The sequence below is a fragment of the Ranitomeya imitator genome, chromosome 8, assembly GCF_032444005.1.
Source record: "Ranitomeya imitator isolate aRanImi1 chromosome 8, aRanImi1.pri, whole genome shotgun sequence".
In the NCBI taxonomy this organism is placed as follows: Eukaryota; Metazoa; Chordata; class Amphibia; order Anura; family Dendrobatidae; genus Ranitomeya; species Ranitomeya imitator.
This window is the reverse complement of record NC_091289.1, coordinates 92,047,849-92,064,336: the sequence shown is the minus strand read 5'-3', so window position 1 is coordinate 92,064,336 and position 16,488 is coordinate 92,047,849. Positions and strand designations below refer to the sequence as shown.

Sequence of the window (16,488 nt, the reverse complement as noted above, 5' to 3'; positions counted from 1 at the left end):
TATAAGTACCCCAACATTCTGAAGGAGGAGGTTGAGGCCTTACAGGAGCTTGTCCATGATGGTGACATCATCATTAAACCCGCTGATAAGGGGGGTGCGGTCATCGTCATGGACAGGCATGCCTACGTCACAGAGGTTATGAGACAGTTGAGTGATGAGAATGTTTATGGTAAATTGGAGAGGGATCCGAGATTCAGTATTCAGGAAGAGATCAAAATGTGCTTGAAAGTAGCAATGAATGCATCCATAATAGATCAAGAGCTGTATGATTATTTATTGGTAGAAAACCCACGCACCTCGGTGCTATATATAACACCAAAAATACATAAAACTTTGGTCGACCCTCCGGGGCGACCAATAGTTTCAGGAGTTGGTTCTATTTTTAACAAAATGGGTATCTTCCTTGACAAAATACTGAATCCTATTACAAAAGAGTGTAAATCACAGATTTCTTAAGGAAAATAGAGGCGCTACATCTGAAGGGGGAGGTGCTTTTAGCCTCCTTCGATGTAGTGTCACTCTATACTTCCATTGACCATGAAAGAGACCTGAAAGCCATAGAAAAGATGCTGGATCCAAAAAAATACACAATTAAGGGTAAAACCTTTCTGCTAAAGATGTTGGAAATTATATTAAGACGTAACTATTTTCTATTTGGTGATGCGTTTTATGTTATGACCTGGTGGTTAGGAGCACCGAACCTGATAGTTAAACTCATACAGGACAAGCTCTGGGATGTGGGAGCTCTGCTGACCGCAATCCCTAATCCTATCACACACACTAGAAATAGCCGTGGAGCGCTCCTGACCAGACCTAGGCGCCTCGTCACAGCCCAAGAACCATCTAGCCCCAGAGATAGAAAATAAAGCCTACCTTGCCTCAGAGAAATTCCCCAAAGGAATAGGCAGCCCCCCTGTGAGTAAAGATGAAAGTCACAAACGCAGAAATGAAATAGGTTTCAGCAAAGGGAGGCCAGACTTACTAAATAGACAGAGGATAGGAAAGGAATCTTTGCGGTCAGCACAAAACCTACAAAAAACCACGCAGAGTGTGCAAAAAGACCTCCGCACCGACTAACGGTGCGGGGGGGGGGGCCACTCTGCATCCCAGAGCTTCCAGCTAGCAAGACAAAATCAGGATAACCAGCTGGACAAAGAAACAATGAGCAAAAATAACAATAAGGAACTTAGCTTCTGCAGGAGAAGACAGGTCACCAGGCAGATCCAGGAGCGAACTGAACCAATGCTAAAACATTGACAGCTGGCATGGAGTAACGATCTGAGTGGAGTTAAATAGAGAAGCCAACCAAAGGATAAACCACGTCACCTGTGCAAGGAACCTCAGAAGCAGCAGCTTCACTCATAGCCACCAGAGGGAGCCCATAGACAGAACTCGCCGAAGTACCATTCACGACCACAGGAGGGAGTTCAACAACAGAATTCACAACAGTACCCCCCCTTGAGGAGGGGTCACCGAACCCTCACCAGAGCCCCCAGGCCGATCAGGGTGAGCCAAATGAAAGGCACGAACAAGATCGGCAGCATGAACATCAGAGGCAAAAACCCAGGAATTATCTTCTTGACCATAACCCTTCCACTTGACCAGGTACTGGAGTTTCCGTCTCGAAACACGAGAATCCAAAATCTTCTCCACCACATACTCCAACTCCCCCTCGACCAAAACCGGGGCAGGAGGATCAACGGAGGGAACCATAGGCGCCACGTATCTCCGCAACAACGACCTATGGAACATATTATGGATGGCAAAAGAAGCTGGAAGGTTTAAACGAAATGACACAGGATTAAGAACCTCAGAAATCTTATATGGTCCAATGAAACGAGGCTTAAACTTAGGAGAGGAAACCTTCATAGGAACGTGACGAGATGACAACCAAACCAAATCCCCAACACGAAGTCGGGGACCAACACAACGCCGGCGGTTAGCGAAACGTTGAGCCTTCTCCTGGGACAATGTCAAATTGTCCACCACATGAGTCCAAATCTGCTGCAACCTGTCCACCACCGCATCCACACCAGGACAGTCCGAAGGCTCAACCTGCCCTGAAGAGAAACGAGGATGGAAACCAGAATTGCAGAAAAAAGGAGAAACTAAAGTAGCCGAGCTGGCCTTATTATTAAGGGCGAACTCAGCCAAAGGCAAGAAGGACACCCAATCATCCTGATCAGCAGAAACAAAGCATCTCAGATATGTCTCCAAAGTCTGATTAGTTCGTTCGGTTTGGCCATTAGTCTGAGGATGGAAAGCCGAAGAAAAAGACAAATCAATGCCCATCTTAGCGCAAAAGGACCGCCAAAACCTCGAAACAAACTGGGAACCTCTCTCCGAGACGATGTTCTCCGGAATGCCATGCAAACGAACCACATGCTGGAAAAACAATGGCACCAAATCAGAGGAGGAAGGCAATTTAGACAAGGGTACCAAATGGACCATCTTAGAGAAGCGATCACAAACCACCCAAATGACCGACATATTTTGAGAAACAGGGAGATCAGAAATAAAATCCATGGAAATATGCGTCCAGGGTCTCTTCGGAATCGGCAAGGGCAAAAGCAACCCACTGGCACGAGAACAGCACGGCTTAGCCCGAGCACAAATCCCACAGGACTGCACAAAAGAACGCACATCCCGTGACAAAGTAGGCCACCAAAAAGATCTAGCCACCAAATCTCTGGTACCAAAGATTCCAGGATGACCAGCCAATACTGAACAATGAATCTCCGAGATAACTCTACCAGTCCATCTATCAGGGACAAACAGTTTCTCCGTAGGACAACGGTCAGGTCTATCAGCCTGAAACTTTTGCAGCACACGCCGCAAATCAGGGGAAATGGCAGACAAAATTACCCCTTCTTTAAAGGGACTCTGTCACCTGAATTTGGCGGGACTGGTTTTGGGTCATATGGGCGGAGTTTTCGGGTGTTTGATTCACCCTTTCCTTACCCGCTGGCTGCATGCTGGCTGCAATATTGGATTGAAGTTCATTCTCTGTCCTCCATAGTACACGCCTGCGCAAAGCAATCTTGCCTTGTGCAGGCGTGTACTATGGAGGACAGAGAATGAACTTCAATCCAATATTGCAGCCAGCATGCAGCCAGCGGGTAAGGAAAGGGTGAATCAAACACCCGAAAACTCCACCCATATGACCCAAAACCAGTCCCGCCAAATTCAGGTGACAGGTTCCCTTTAAGAATACCCGCCGGCTCCGGAACACCCGGAGAGTCAGGCACAAAACTCCTTGACAGGGCATCAGCCTTCACATTTTTAGATCCCGGAAGGTATGAAACCACAAAATCAAAACGTGAGAAAAAGAGCGACCATCGAGCCTGTCTAGGATTCAACCGTTTAGCAGACTCGAGATAAGTCAAATTCTTGTGATCCGTCAAGACCACCACGCGATGTTTAGCTCCTTCAAGCCAATGTCGCCACTCCTCGAATGCCCACTTCATGGCCAACAACTCCCGATTGCCCACATCATAATTGCGCTCAGCAGGCGAGAATTTTCTAGAAAAGAAGGCACAGGGTTTCATCACCGAGCCATCAGAACTTCTTTGCGATAAAACAGCCCCTGCTCCAATTTCAGAAGCATCAACCTCCACCTGAAAAGGGAGCGAAACATCTGGCTGGCACAACACAGGGGCAGAAGCAAAACGACGCTTCAACTCCTGAAAAGCCGCTACAGCCGCAGAGGACCAATTGACCACATCAGCACCTTTCTTGGTCAAATCAGTCAACGGTTTAGCAACACTGGAAAGGTTAGCGATGAAGCGACAATAAAAATTAGCAAAGCCCAGGAACTTCTGCAAGCTCTTCACAGATGTCGGCTGAGTCCAATCGTAAATGGCCTGAACTTTAACAGGGTCCATCTCGATAGTAGAAGGGGAAAAAATGAAACCCAAAAATGAAACCTTCTGAACTCCAAAGAGACACTTTGACCCCTTCACAAACAAGGAATTCACACGAAGGACCTGGAACACCATTCTGACCTGATTGACATGAGACTCCCAATCATCCGAAAAGACCAAAATGTCATCCAAATATACAATCATAAATCTATCCAGGTACTCTCGGAAGATGTCATGCATAAAGGACTGAAACACAGATGGAGCATTAGAAAGCCCGAATGGCATAACCAGGTACTCAAAATGGCCCTCGGGCGTATTAAATGCTGTTTTCCATTCATCACCCTGTTTAATTCGCACAAGATTATACGCCCCTCGAAGATCTATCTTGGTGAACCAACTAGCCCCCTTAATCCGAGCAAATAAATCAGACAGCAGCGGCAAAGGATACTGAAATTTGACTGTGATCTTATTAAGAAGACGGTAATCAATACAAGGTCTCAAAGAACCATCCTACTTGGCCACAAAAAATAACCCTGCTCCCAATGGTGATGACGACGGACAAATATGACCCTTCTCCAAGGATTCCTTTATATAACTCCGCATAGCGGCGTGCTCTGGCACAGATAAATTAAACAGACAGCCCTTAGGAAACTTACTACCCGGAATCAAATTAATAGCACAGTCGCAATCCCTATGAGGAGGTAGGGCACCAGATTTGGGCTCTTCAAATACATCCCGGTAATCTGATAAAAACTCAGGGACTTCAGAAGGAGTGGAAGGCGAAATTGACAGCAATGGAACATCACCATGTACCCCCTGACAACCCCAGCTGGACACAGACATAGATTTCCAATCCAATACTGGATTATGGACCTGTAGCCATGGCAACCCCAAAACGACCGCATCATGCAGGTTATGCTACACCAAAAAGCGAATATCCTCCTGATGTGCAGGAGCCATGCACATGGTCAATTGAGTCCAGTACTGAGGCTTATTCTTGGCCAAAGGCGTAGCATCAATTCCTCTCAATGGAATAGGATACTGCAAGGGCTCCAAGAAAAAACCACAGCGCCTGGCAAACTCCAAGTCCATCAAATTCAGGGCAGCGCCTGAATCCACAAATGCCATTACAGAATAGGACGACAGAGAGCAAATCAGAGTAACGGACAAAAGAAATTTAGACTGTACCGTACCAATAGTGGCAGACCTAGCGAACCGCTTAGTGCGCTTAGGACAATCGGAGATAGCATGAGTGGATTCACCACACAACAAAGAAATTATGATTTTTACTTGTTGAATGGGGTCACCAAAGGAGCGGGGATTCAAAGCTAGAAACAGTTTACAATTATTTTTGAAATTCAAGAATCTATCCCCAGAAAATAAATCAGGAATAGGAATTCTAGGCTCTAACATAGGATTCTGAACCACAAAATCTTGAATGTTTTGTACCCTTGCAGTGAGATGATCCACACAAGAGGATAGACCCTGAATGTCCATCTCTACACCTGTGTCCTGAACCACCCAAAGGTCTAGGGGAAAAGAAAGACAAAACACAGTGCAAAGAAAAAAAAATGGTCTCAGAAGTCCTCTTATCCCTCTATTGAGATGCATTAATACTTAAGGCCAGCTGTACTGTTATGACCTGGTGGTTAGGAGCACCGAACCTGATAGTTAAACTCATACAGGACAAGCTCTGGGATGTGGGAGCTCTGCTGATCGCAATCCCTAATCCTATCACACACACTAGAAATAGCCGTGGAGCGCTCCTGACCAGACCTAGGCGCCTCGTCACAGCCCAAGAACCATCTAGCCCCAGAGATAGAAAATAAAGCCTACCTTGCCTCAGAGAAATTCCCCAAAGGAATAGGCAGCCCCCCACATATATTGACTGTGAGTAAAGATGAAAGTCACAACCGCAGAAATGAAATAGGTTTCAACAAAGGGAGGCCAGACTTACTAAATAGACAGAGGATAGGAAAGGAATCTTTGCGGTCAGCACAAAACCTACAAAAAACCACGCAGAGTGTGCAAAAAGACCTCCGCACCGACTAACGGGAGGGGGGGGGGCACTCTGCATCCCAGAGCTTCCAGCTAGCAAGACAAAATCAGGATAACCAGCTGGACAAAGAAACAATGAGCAGAAAAAACAATAAGGAACTTAGCTTCTGCAGGAGAAGACAGGTCACCAGGCAGATCCAGGAGCGAACTGAACCAATGCTAAAACATTGACAGCTGGCATGGAGTAACGATCTGAGTGGAGTTAAATAGAGAAGCCAACCAAAGGATAAACCACGTCACCTGTGCAAGGAACCTCAGAAGCAGCAGCTTCACTCATAGCCACCAGAGGGAGCCCATAGACAGAACTCGCCGAAGTACCATTCACGACCACAGGAGGGAGTTCAACAACAGAATTCACAACAGTTTTATACGCAAAAACAGGGTACAGCTATGGGGGCCAATATGGCCCCTCAATATGCTAACCTGGTCATGGACGTCCTGGAGGATGACCTCGTCTATGTGTCCCACCACTTCTGGCATGTGCTGGTGTGGTGGCGATACATAGATGATGTCTTCCTCCTATGGACATGTACACAGAATGAACTAGATGAGTTTCACACATTTCTCAATACAATAGATCAAATGATTAAGTTCACCTTGGTGAAATCCAGAAGTGAAATTCAATTTTTAGATGTACTTGTTGAACTAAATAACGACCAACTCGCAACCACACTCTTTGTAAAGAACACAGATAAGAATAACTTGCTTCTATATGATAGCCAACACCCGAGGTCTATGAAAAGATCTATCCCATTGAGTCAACTACTCAGGATTAGACGTATAGTACCGGTAGTCCGCTGCCTCAGAGTAACCTTCGACTCTGCCCTGTCCTTCAAACCGCACATCCAAGCTCTTTCCACCTCCTGTCGCCTCCAACTCAAAAATATCTCCAGAATCCGTCCTTTCCTCAACTGTCAATCTACTAAAATGCTTGTGCATACCCTCATCATCTCCCGCCTTGACTACTGCAACATCCTTTTCTGCGGCCTCCCTGCTAACACCCTTGCACCTCTCCAGTCCATTCTTAACTCTGCTGCCCGACTAATTTATCTCTCTCCTCGCTACTCCTCTGCTTCCCCCCTCTGCAAATCTCTTCACTGGCTCCCATTCCCTCAGCATATCCAGTTCAAATTACTAATACTGACCTACAAAGCCATCCACAACCTGTCTCCTCCATATATCTGTGAACTAATCTCCCGACATCTTCAATCACGTGATCTCCGGTCCTCCCAAGACTTCCTTATCTCCTCTACACTTAATCGCTCCTCATCCAACTGCCTCCAAGACTTCTCCCGAATATCCCCCATCCTCTGGAATTCTTTGCCCCAACACGTCCGACTATCAACCACATTCGAATCCTTCAGACGGAACCTGAAAACCCATCTCTTCACGAAAGCCTACAGCCTGCACTGACCCCGCTGCCACCTTATCACTACCGAAGCTACCGCCTCACCAACACCGGAGCTCCTGCTACCCTCAACCTAGTGTCTCCTTCCCAACCATCTTGTATAATGTAAGCCCACAAGGGCAGGGTCCTCGCCCCTCTGTATCAGTCTGTCTTTGTTAGTTTGTTTACTGTAAGAGATATCTGTAACTTGTATGTAACTCCTTCTTATGTAAAGCACCATGGAATCAATGGTGCTATATAAATAAATAATAATAATAATAGTCAGAGAGGAAGATAAGGTCGATACAACAATAGATCTGTTGATAAAAAAAATTCCTAGACAGAGGATATCCTAGAGGGTTACTTGAACAAACAAAGAATGTGGTAATGAAAAAAGACAGACTACAACTAATTGACAAGGGTTCAAATGGTAAACACTAAACAATCCATAATAGGGTTCCTTTTGTCTCTACATATGCAGAAGAAAGTGGAGAAATGGCCAATATTATCAAAAAAACATTGGACAATGTTTGGGAGGTGTCTCCCTAACATTCAAGAATTTAGTATGCCACCATTGTATTCATATAAGAGAAGTAGGGATTTTAAAGATATGCTAATAAAATCTGACATTGGCCCTATGAGAAAAAGCACCCAGAGGTCCCTAACAAGATCCAAGAGGAATGGATGTTTCCCTTGTTTAAATTGTATAAATTGTACGTACATGATCAAAGGGTCTACATTTCAGCATCCAACGACGGGCAAGATATACGAAATCAAACAGTTTTTTACTTGTAACTCAGACCATGTTATATATTTGCTCATGTGTCCGTGTAACCTGTGGTATGTTGGGGAAATGACTTGCGAATTCAAGACAAGAATGAACCAAAAATAGAATTGACCTCCCTGTTCCTAAACATTTTGTTGACTGCAAGCATAGTGAGAAAGATTTAAAGTTCAGGATAATTGATACTGTCCCAGTACAGAGGAGAGGAGATAGGGAGATGATTCTCAAAAAAAGAGAACCTATGTGGATATACGAACTTAATACCCTTAGACCTAGGGGACTGAATGCTGATTTCAAGATGCATACAATTATTTGAGAACACTCATCAGCCCAGAAGTGTAATGTTATAGAGTCCTGTGATATAGTAATGTGATTACTGTTTTTTAACTTAGGAAGTACTATGTTACAAAAGTTAAAATGTACTCCCTTAATTTTATGTTAAGGGATGATGATGATGTCTAGCATCCAAACAAGATAGGAAAAGTTGCCTCGGAGGACCCTGCAAAAATGGAGGATACGCAGATGAATATATTAAAAATACTCTATTTGAGAAATTTATTAAATATATTAATACTTTTTCATCTATGTACTATGTTCGACTGTGGCCTGATCAATAAAGCAGTATAAAGACTATACTTAAGTATTTTTTATTCCACACAGATTAGAATATATATAATACGCCGGGACATATGTGCTACCGCCATATAGTAGTTCGGATTGGGGGCAGTTTGACCTGAGTGGTTTGACTGGCAACCAGTTAAACACTATGTGACCTGACCGGAGTGTCAGGGTGGTGTTATGCACTTACTTTAGAAAAATGTCCATATGGCGAAATAAGGAATATAATGAATCTAAATGAGCATTGCTTTACTGTGTGGTGGCTATATAATTATGGCAGGATGGAATCTAACATTTAAAGATATTACCATATGATCCAACTATATAAGAGATAATTGCTGCTTTATCGTTATATAAAGCTTGAGTGGACGGCGCTGCTGGGCGCTACTGCGCATGCACCAGCTTCAAGATAGACGCTGCACTCAAATAGGAATAAAAAGAAAAATGTCACTACAAAGATGGCGAAAATTGAGCGCTTCTGCGCATGCGCTGATGCTCGTGATTGGTCTGCAATCCAGCATAGGGATATGACGTGCCAGACTTGTGCACTAGATACATGAGAATGCCGAAAATGCAAGATGTTGTCCTCCATTAGCAGTAGGCTCCTCTGGTGGTAAGAATAAGTAAATGATCTACAGTGTAAAGTTTGGAAGTATAAATATGTAACGGACACAATTATGGACGTATGCACTTTATAATATTCACTGCTAGACACAATATGCAATATATTTAATATACTGTAACACATGCACTTTATTACAAATGGTTGCAATTAATGATTGTTGGTTCTTAAACCCTATATATATGCACTGCAATGTTGTATCCACTGCTTGAGAAAGGCTCATTTAGAGCCGAAACGTCGTATAGACATTTGGGTCTGATTAAAACTCTGCACATTTACTAAGAAAAATGGAGTGCTGCCTTCTTTTTTGAATTATATATATATATATATATATATATATATATATATATATATATAATATATAAAGCTGAATGTGTGTATGTGTGTGTGTATGTATGTCCGGGATTGGCATCTGCACCGTCGCAGCTACAGCCACAAAATTTTGCACGGTCACACGTCTGGACCCTGAGAGCGTCATAGGCTACGTTGTGAGGCGAAATTTTAACCCCACGCGTTCCAATTCACCAAACAATTTTGCCCCTATCTACATAATGGGGAAAAAAGTGAAAGGAAAAGTGTTGGAGGCGTCGAAACTACAGCCACCAAATCTTGCACAGTCACACGTCTGGACCCTGAGAGCGTCATAGGCTATGTTGTGAGGTGAAATTTTAACCCCGCGCTTTCCAATTCACCAAACTATTTTGCCCCTATCTACATAATGGGAAAAAATGAAAGGAAAAGTGTTGGAGGCAAATTGACAGCTGCCAGATGTGAACAAGGGGGACGTAAAGAGTGAGAGCGATGGCGCCAAAGAGTATATACGTACAGTTGCTAAGGTGGGGCCCCGACATGGGATACTCACCACACACGGGGATATGAACACACACACAAAATGCGCCACACACTACCACGTTTGAACACATATTACCCTCAGCACACATTTCACCACACATTCTCCAACCTCGCCACATAAAAGTCGAAACACAAAAGTCGCCGCTCAAAACTCGCCACGCGCAGAACTCGCCACATGCAAAAACTAGGCTCTTGCAAAACTCGCCACAAGTGCAAAACTCACCTCATGGAAAACTCGCCACACGCAAAACTTGCACACGCGGAAAAATTGCCACATGCACAAAAGTTGCAACACATGCAAAATTTGCCTCACACAAAACTTGCACATACTCAAAAGGCACCACACAAAACTCGCCACGCGCAAAACTCGCCATGCGCAAAACTTGCTGCACACAAGTTGCTACACTAATCTGTCACATGCAACTCGACACATAAAAAGTTGCTACACGCATGTTGCCACACAAAACTCATCTCACAAAAGTGGATACATGCATGTCGCCACACGCAACTCAACACACACAACTTGACAAACGAAACTCGCCCTAAAACACACACAAGTCTGGTCTTATCCTTCAAAAATAAAAATCTGATTAATAAGCAGACAAACTACAACAAATGTATCATATAGGAAATACGGCAGCTGTCAGTCACATGGCCTGTCTATTATGTGTATGTGTGAGCTAATATATACTGCCAGGGGGAGGGCTTCCTGTTGGCTGGGGATTTATCAGGCTGCCAATTTAGCTTACAAATACTGAGGTAAAAATACTGAGCAAATAACGTGTGAACGAGTTCTAATATAGGAGGAGATGACACACAGGTATATACTATATACAGGGGAGATGACACACAGATATATACTATATACAGGAGAGATGACACACAGGTATATACTATATAGAGGAGGAGATGACATACAGGTACATATATATACAGGAGGAGATGACATACAGGTATATACTATATACAGGAGGAGATGACACACAGGTATATATATATATATATACAGGAGCAGATGACCTACAGGTATATACTATATACAGGAGGAGATGACATACAGGTATATGCTATATATAGAAGATGACATGCAGGTATATACTATATACAGGAGGAGATGACACACAGATATATACTATATACAGGGGAGATGACACACAGGTATATACTATATACAGGAGGAGATGACATACAGGTATATACTATATATAGAAGGAGATGACATTCAGGTATATACTATATATAGGGGAGATGACACACAGCAGGTATATAATATATACAGGGGAGATGACATACAGGTATATACTATATACAGGAGATGACATACAGATGTATACTATATATAAGGGAGATGACAAACATGTATATACTGAGGTGATGAGGTGAAAATGAGAGGTGTGAGGTGAAAATGAAAAGGTGTGAGTGCAAAATGAGAGGAGTGAGGAAAAATAATGGAGTGATCAGAAAATGACAGATGTGAGGTTGAAATGACAAGTGTTAGGGGGGAATGAGAGGAGTGAGGGAGAAAATGAGAGGTGTGAGGGGGAAAATGAAAGATGTGATTGGGAAAATGAGAGGCGTGATGGGAAAATAAGAGAAGTGAGGTGCTATAACTAACCACAGATATTTACTATGCCCAGGCAACGCCGGGCTCTTCAGCTAGTATATATATATATACTAATATATATGTATATATATATTATAATATATATGTATATATATATATTGTAGTCCTAGTTATTGTACACTGGTATACTTAAAATGTATTTATTCTTTATATTTTACCAATATAAATCAGTAAAGTACCTCTCGTGGAGCCTCAGTCTTAATATATTCACAATATATTTTGTTGGCTTTAATGTCCAGTTGGCTGGAAGTTTTAGATTTTTTGAAATCCTCACAGGCTAACCAGAATTCAATATTTTCATCACTAAATTCAGACTTCAAGAAATCTCTGAAAGCAGTCAGGCCATCTGTAAAAAAGAAAGAGAAAAGAATGTATATTCCCGCTTACGGTTAAATATGTACTTAATAACCATATTAATCTTTATATATATGTATATATAATTATATATATATATATATACAGTATAAATATATATATATACACACAGTATAAATATATATATATACTAGCTGAAGAGCCCGGCATTGCCTGGGCATAGTAAATATCTGTGGTTAGTTATGGCACCTCATGTCTCTTATTTTCCCATCATGCCTCTCATTTTCTCCCTTACACATCTCATTTTCCCCCTCACTCCTCTTATTTTCCCCCTCACTCCTCTCATTCCCCCCTAAGACTTGTCATTTCGACCTCACATCAGTCATTTTCCGATCACTCCACTATTTTCCCTCACTCCTCTCATTTTGCACTCACACCTTTTCATTTTCACCTCACACCCCTCATTTTCACCTCAGTATATACACGTTTGTCATCTCCCTTATATATAGTATACACCTGTATGTCTTCTCTTGTATATAGTATATACCTGTATGTCATCTCCCCTGTAAACAGTATATACCTGCTGTATGTCATCTCCTCCTGTATATTGTATATACCAATGTGTCATCTCCTTCTGTTTATATTATATACCTGTATGTCATCTCTTCTGTATATACTATATACCTGTATGTCATCTCCTCCTATATATAGTATATGCCTGTATGTCATCTCCTGTATATAGTATATATCTGTATGTCATCTACCCTGTATATAGTATATACCTGCTGTATGTCATCTCCTCCTCTATATACCTATGTGTCATCTCCTCTTTTATATAGAATATACCTGTGTATCATCTGCTCCTGTATATAGTATATACAGTACCTGTGTGTCATCTCCTCCAGTATATAATATATACCTGTATGTCATCTCCTCCAGTATATAGTATATACCTGTATGTCATCTCCACTGTATATAGTATATACCTGTGTGTCATCGCCCCTGTATATAGTATGTACCTGTATGTCATCTCCCCTGTATATAGTATATACCAGGTTGTCATCTCCTTCTGTATATAGTATATACCTGTATGTCATCTCCTCCTGTATATAGTATATACCTGTGTGTCATGTCCTCCAGTATATAGTATATACCTGTATGTCATCTCCTCCTGTATATAGTATATACCTGTGTATCATCTCCCCTGTATATAGTATATATGTGTGTGTCATCTCCTCTTGTATATAGTATATACCTGTGTCATCTCCTCCTGTATATAGTATACACGTGTGTCATCTCCTCCTGTATATAGTATATACCTGTACGTCATCTCCTCCTGTATATACGTGTGTCATCTCCTCCTGTATATAGTATATACCTGTAAATCATCTCCTTCTGTATATAGTATATACCTGTGTGTCATCTGCTCCTGTATATAGTATGTACCTGTATGTCATCTCCTCCTGTATATAGTATATACCTGTGTGTCATCTCGTCCTGTATATAGTATATACCTGTGTGTCATCTCCCCTGTATATAGTATATATCTATTTGTCATCTCCCCTGTATATAGTATATACCAGTATATATCTGTTCACACTTGCAGTCAGCGCACAAATGGATGATGGATTGAAGTACCCTGGCCAAAGCCTGCTAGATATGAATCTGTTCACACTTGCAGTCAGCACATAAATGGATGATGGATATTTAACATGGTGTACGCATCGACATGCGTCTGCATGTTTTTGCGTACGCATGCGTCGTTTCACGGTGTGTGGCAAACGCAACATGCTGCATTTTTGGAGGCATAAAAAATCCATCAAATATGCACAGGTGGATGAGTGCGTAAAACCCCCACATTTCTGTCTATGGGAACACATGCGTACTCAAGGACACGTTCATGCACTTATGTACTTCCAACTGCGCAAGTCCAGGAACTTTTTTGAGACATGCCCATTGAGACACGCCCTCCTGGAAATATCGAATGCATGCGCATAAACAACACAAACGCAGGCAAAAAGGCATACAAATGCATGCACACTCAGCGTTTTTTTTGCTGTCATGCGTAAGCTGATGCGGATAAAAAACACTGCGGAAACATGTGTTTGCATGTATTTGGCATGCGTTTGTGCACGCAGATGATAAGCTGTGCACATATACTGAAATGTGAACTTAGCCTTATTATACGTTTGATAAAAAAATTTATTATAAAAAGAAAGGCAGAACAACTGGCAAGACTTTTGCTAATTTATTTTTAGGTTGATGGGAGGATATACATGTTTTTAGCAAGGATTTAGTGTATTACACAATTTGTTTTGGGGGAGATTTATTGCTGATATCTTTATTTTGGGGGAAAGTGACACTAAAATTTGTTTGGATTTTGTTTCAGTTTTGGATAAAGAGAGATGCTTTTCATGAATGAAATAGGACAGAAAGGTAGATATTTTTTTTAAATTTAACAATTTCTATTGGCAGTAAGAGTTTCGTACATACGGACATTTTCAACTCTGGCAAAAGTTAAGAGACCACTGCAAAATGTTCAGTTTGTCTGATTTTTCTCTTTATAGGTATATTTCTGAGTAAAATGTAAATTATTCTTTTATTCTATAAACTTTTTTGTATTTTTTTTCTGACAAAGAAAAATGGTCAAAATAAAAAAAAAAACATGCTTTCAGACCTCAAATAATTCAAAGAAAACAAGTTCATAATCATTTAGCAACAACAATACTAATGTTTTAATTCAGGAAGAGTTCAGAAATCAATATTTTGTGGAATAACCATGATTTTTAACTACAGCTTTCATGTGTCTTGGCATGCTTTCCACCAGTATTTCACACTGCTCCTGGCGCAAAAATTTAAGCAGTTCTTATTTGTTTGATAGCTTGTGACTATCCATCATCCTGTTGATTACATTCCAGAGGTTTTCAATGTGGTTCAGGTCTGGAGATTGGGCTGCCCAGGACAGGGTTTTGATGTGGTGGTCTCTTAATTTTTGCCAGAGCTGTATATGAAACCAATGTCCACCAACAATCTTCTTCACTGGGAAAGCTGGCACCCTTCAGCTTTGAAAGCAAGCATCCCAGTGGGACAATACTTTCATGTTAGACGGAACTGCTCTGATGAGAAGTCCTTCTATAGAGAGAGTCAATATTTATTCTCATGTTTTTCGGCGAGGGGAGATCCAAAAAGAGTGTTACATAAAGCTTTTAGTAGAGCAAAAAACAATACGTGACTAGCTTATTAACTTCTATAGAAATACTCCACAGAGTTAAGTAATAAAGTGTATAGGCATGCATGAAGATCAAGAAAGCAGAGTATGTATGATCTTACAAAGAAACTGGCCTATCCTTAGAGCAGACCCAGATTGGATGGAGATTGTTTGTGAACATCCTGAGATTACTTTAGTAGAGGGAAAATCGTACAAGAATATTTGACACATAGCCATTTTATTTCCAACTGCAAAGATAAGAGATCTGTTAGTTGGTTGGAGGAACATCAAAGTGGCCCTAATCCATGCAGAAATTGTTCATTTTGTGAGATCTGTTAGTTGGTTGGAGGAACATCAAAGTGGCCCTAATCCATGCAGAAATTGTTCATTTTGTAAGTATCTGACAAGGAAAAAAGAATGTACTAATCCTCCAAAATTATACTGCTCATGCGCAAATATGTCACAGACTTGATCTGATTCGACAGAGACCTCAACCAATAGACAAGCGATTTTACTTATGATGGATATGGAACGACACGGACAGCATATGACTGAAGTAGCACACTGGCTATCAAATCACATGTAACCCGCAAGGTTCAGTTCTAGGGCCACTGCTCTTCTCCATTTACACTTTTAGCCTGGGACAGCTCATAGAATCTCACGGTTTTCAGTATCATCTCTATGCTGATGACACACAGATCTACATCTCTGGACCAGATATCACAACTAGTGTTGAGCGATACCTTCCGATATTTGAAAGTATCGGCATCGGATGGTATCGGCCGATACCGGCAAAATATCGGATCTCGCCGATACCGAAACCAATACAAGTCAATGGGACACAAATATCAGAATGTATCCTGGATGGTTCCCAGGGTCTGAAGGAGAGGAAACTCTCCTTCAGGCCCTGGGATCCATATTAATGTAAAAAATAAAGAATAAAAATAAAAAATATGGCTATACTCACCCCTCGGACGAACCCTGGCTGTCACCGCTGCAAGCGTCCGCCTCCGTTCCTGAGAATTGCAGAGAGTGAAGGACCTTCGATGACGTCGCAGTCAGGTGACCGGTCACCTGACCGCTCACCTGACCACGACGTCATCGAAAGTCCTTCACTCACTACATTCTAAGGAACGGAGGCGGACGCTTGCAGCGGT

The 16,488-nt window shown here is 42.0% G+C and overlaps 1 protein-coding gene across 1 annotated transcript in view; it reads right to left on the bottom strand.

Moving 5' to 3' along the window:
• RGS21 (regulator of G protein signaling 21) overlaps positions 1-16,488 on the bottom strand; it is a 149,787-nt gene that overhangs the window by 90,929 nt on the left and 42,370 nt on the right. The window contains exon 2 of the mRNA XM_069737166.1: positions 11,988-12,154. Within this exon, the coding sequence (XP_069593267.1) occupies positions 11,988-12,154 (167 nt within the window). The remainder of the gene's footprint in view (positions 1-11,987; positions 12,155-16,488) is intronic.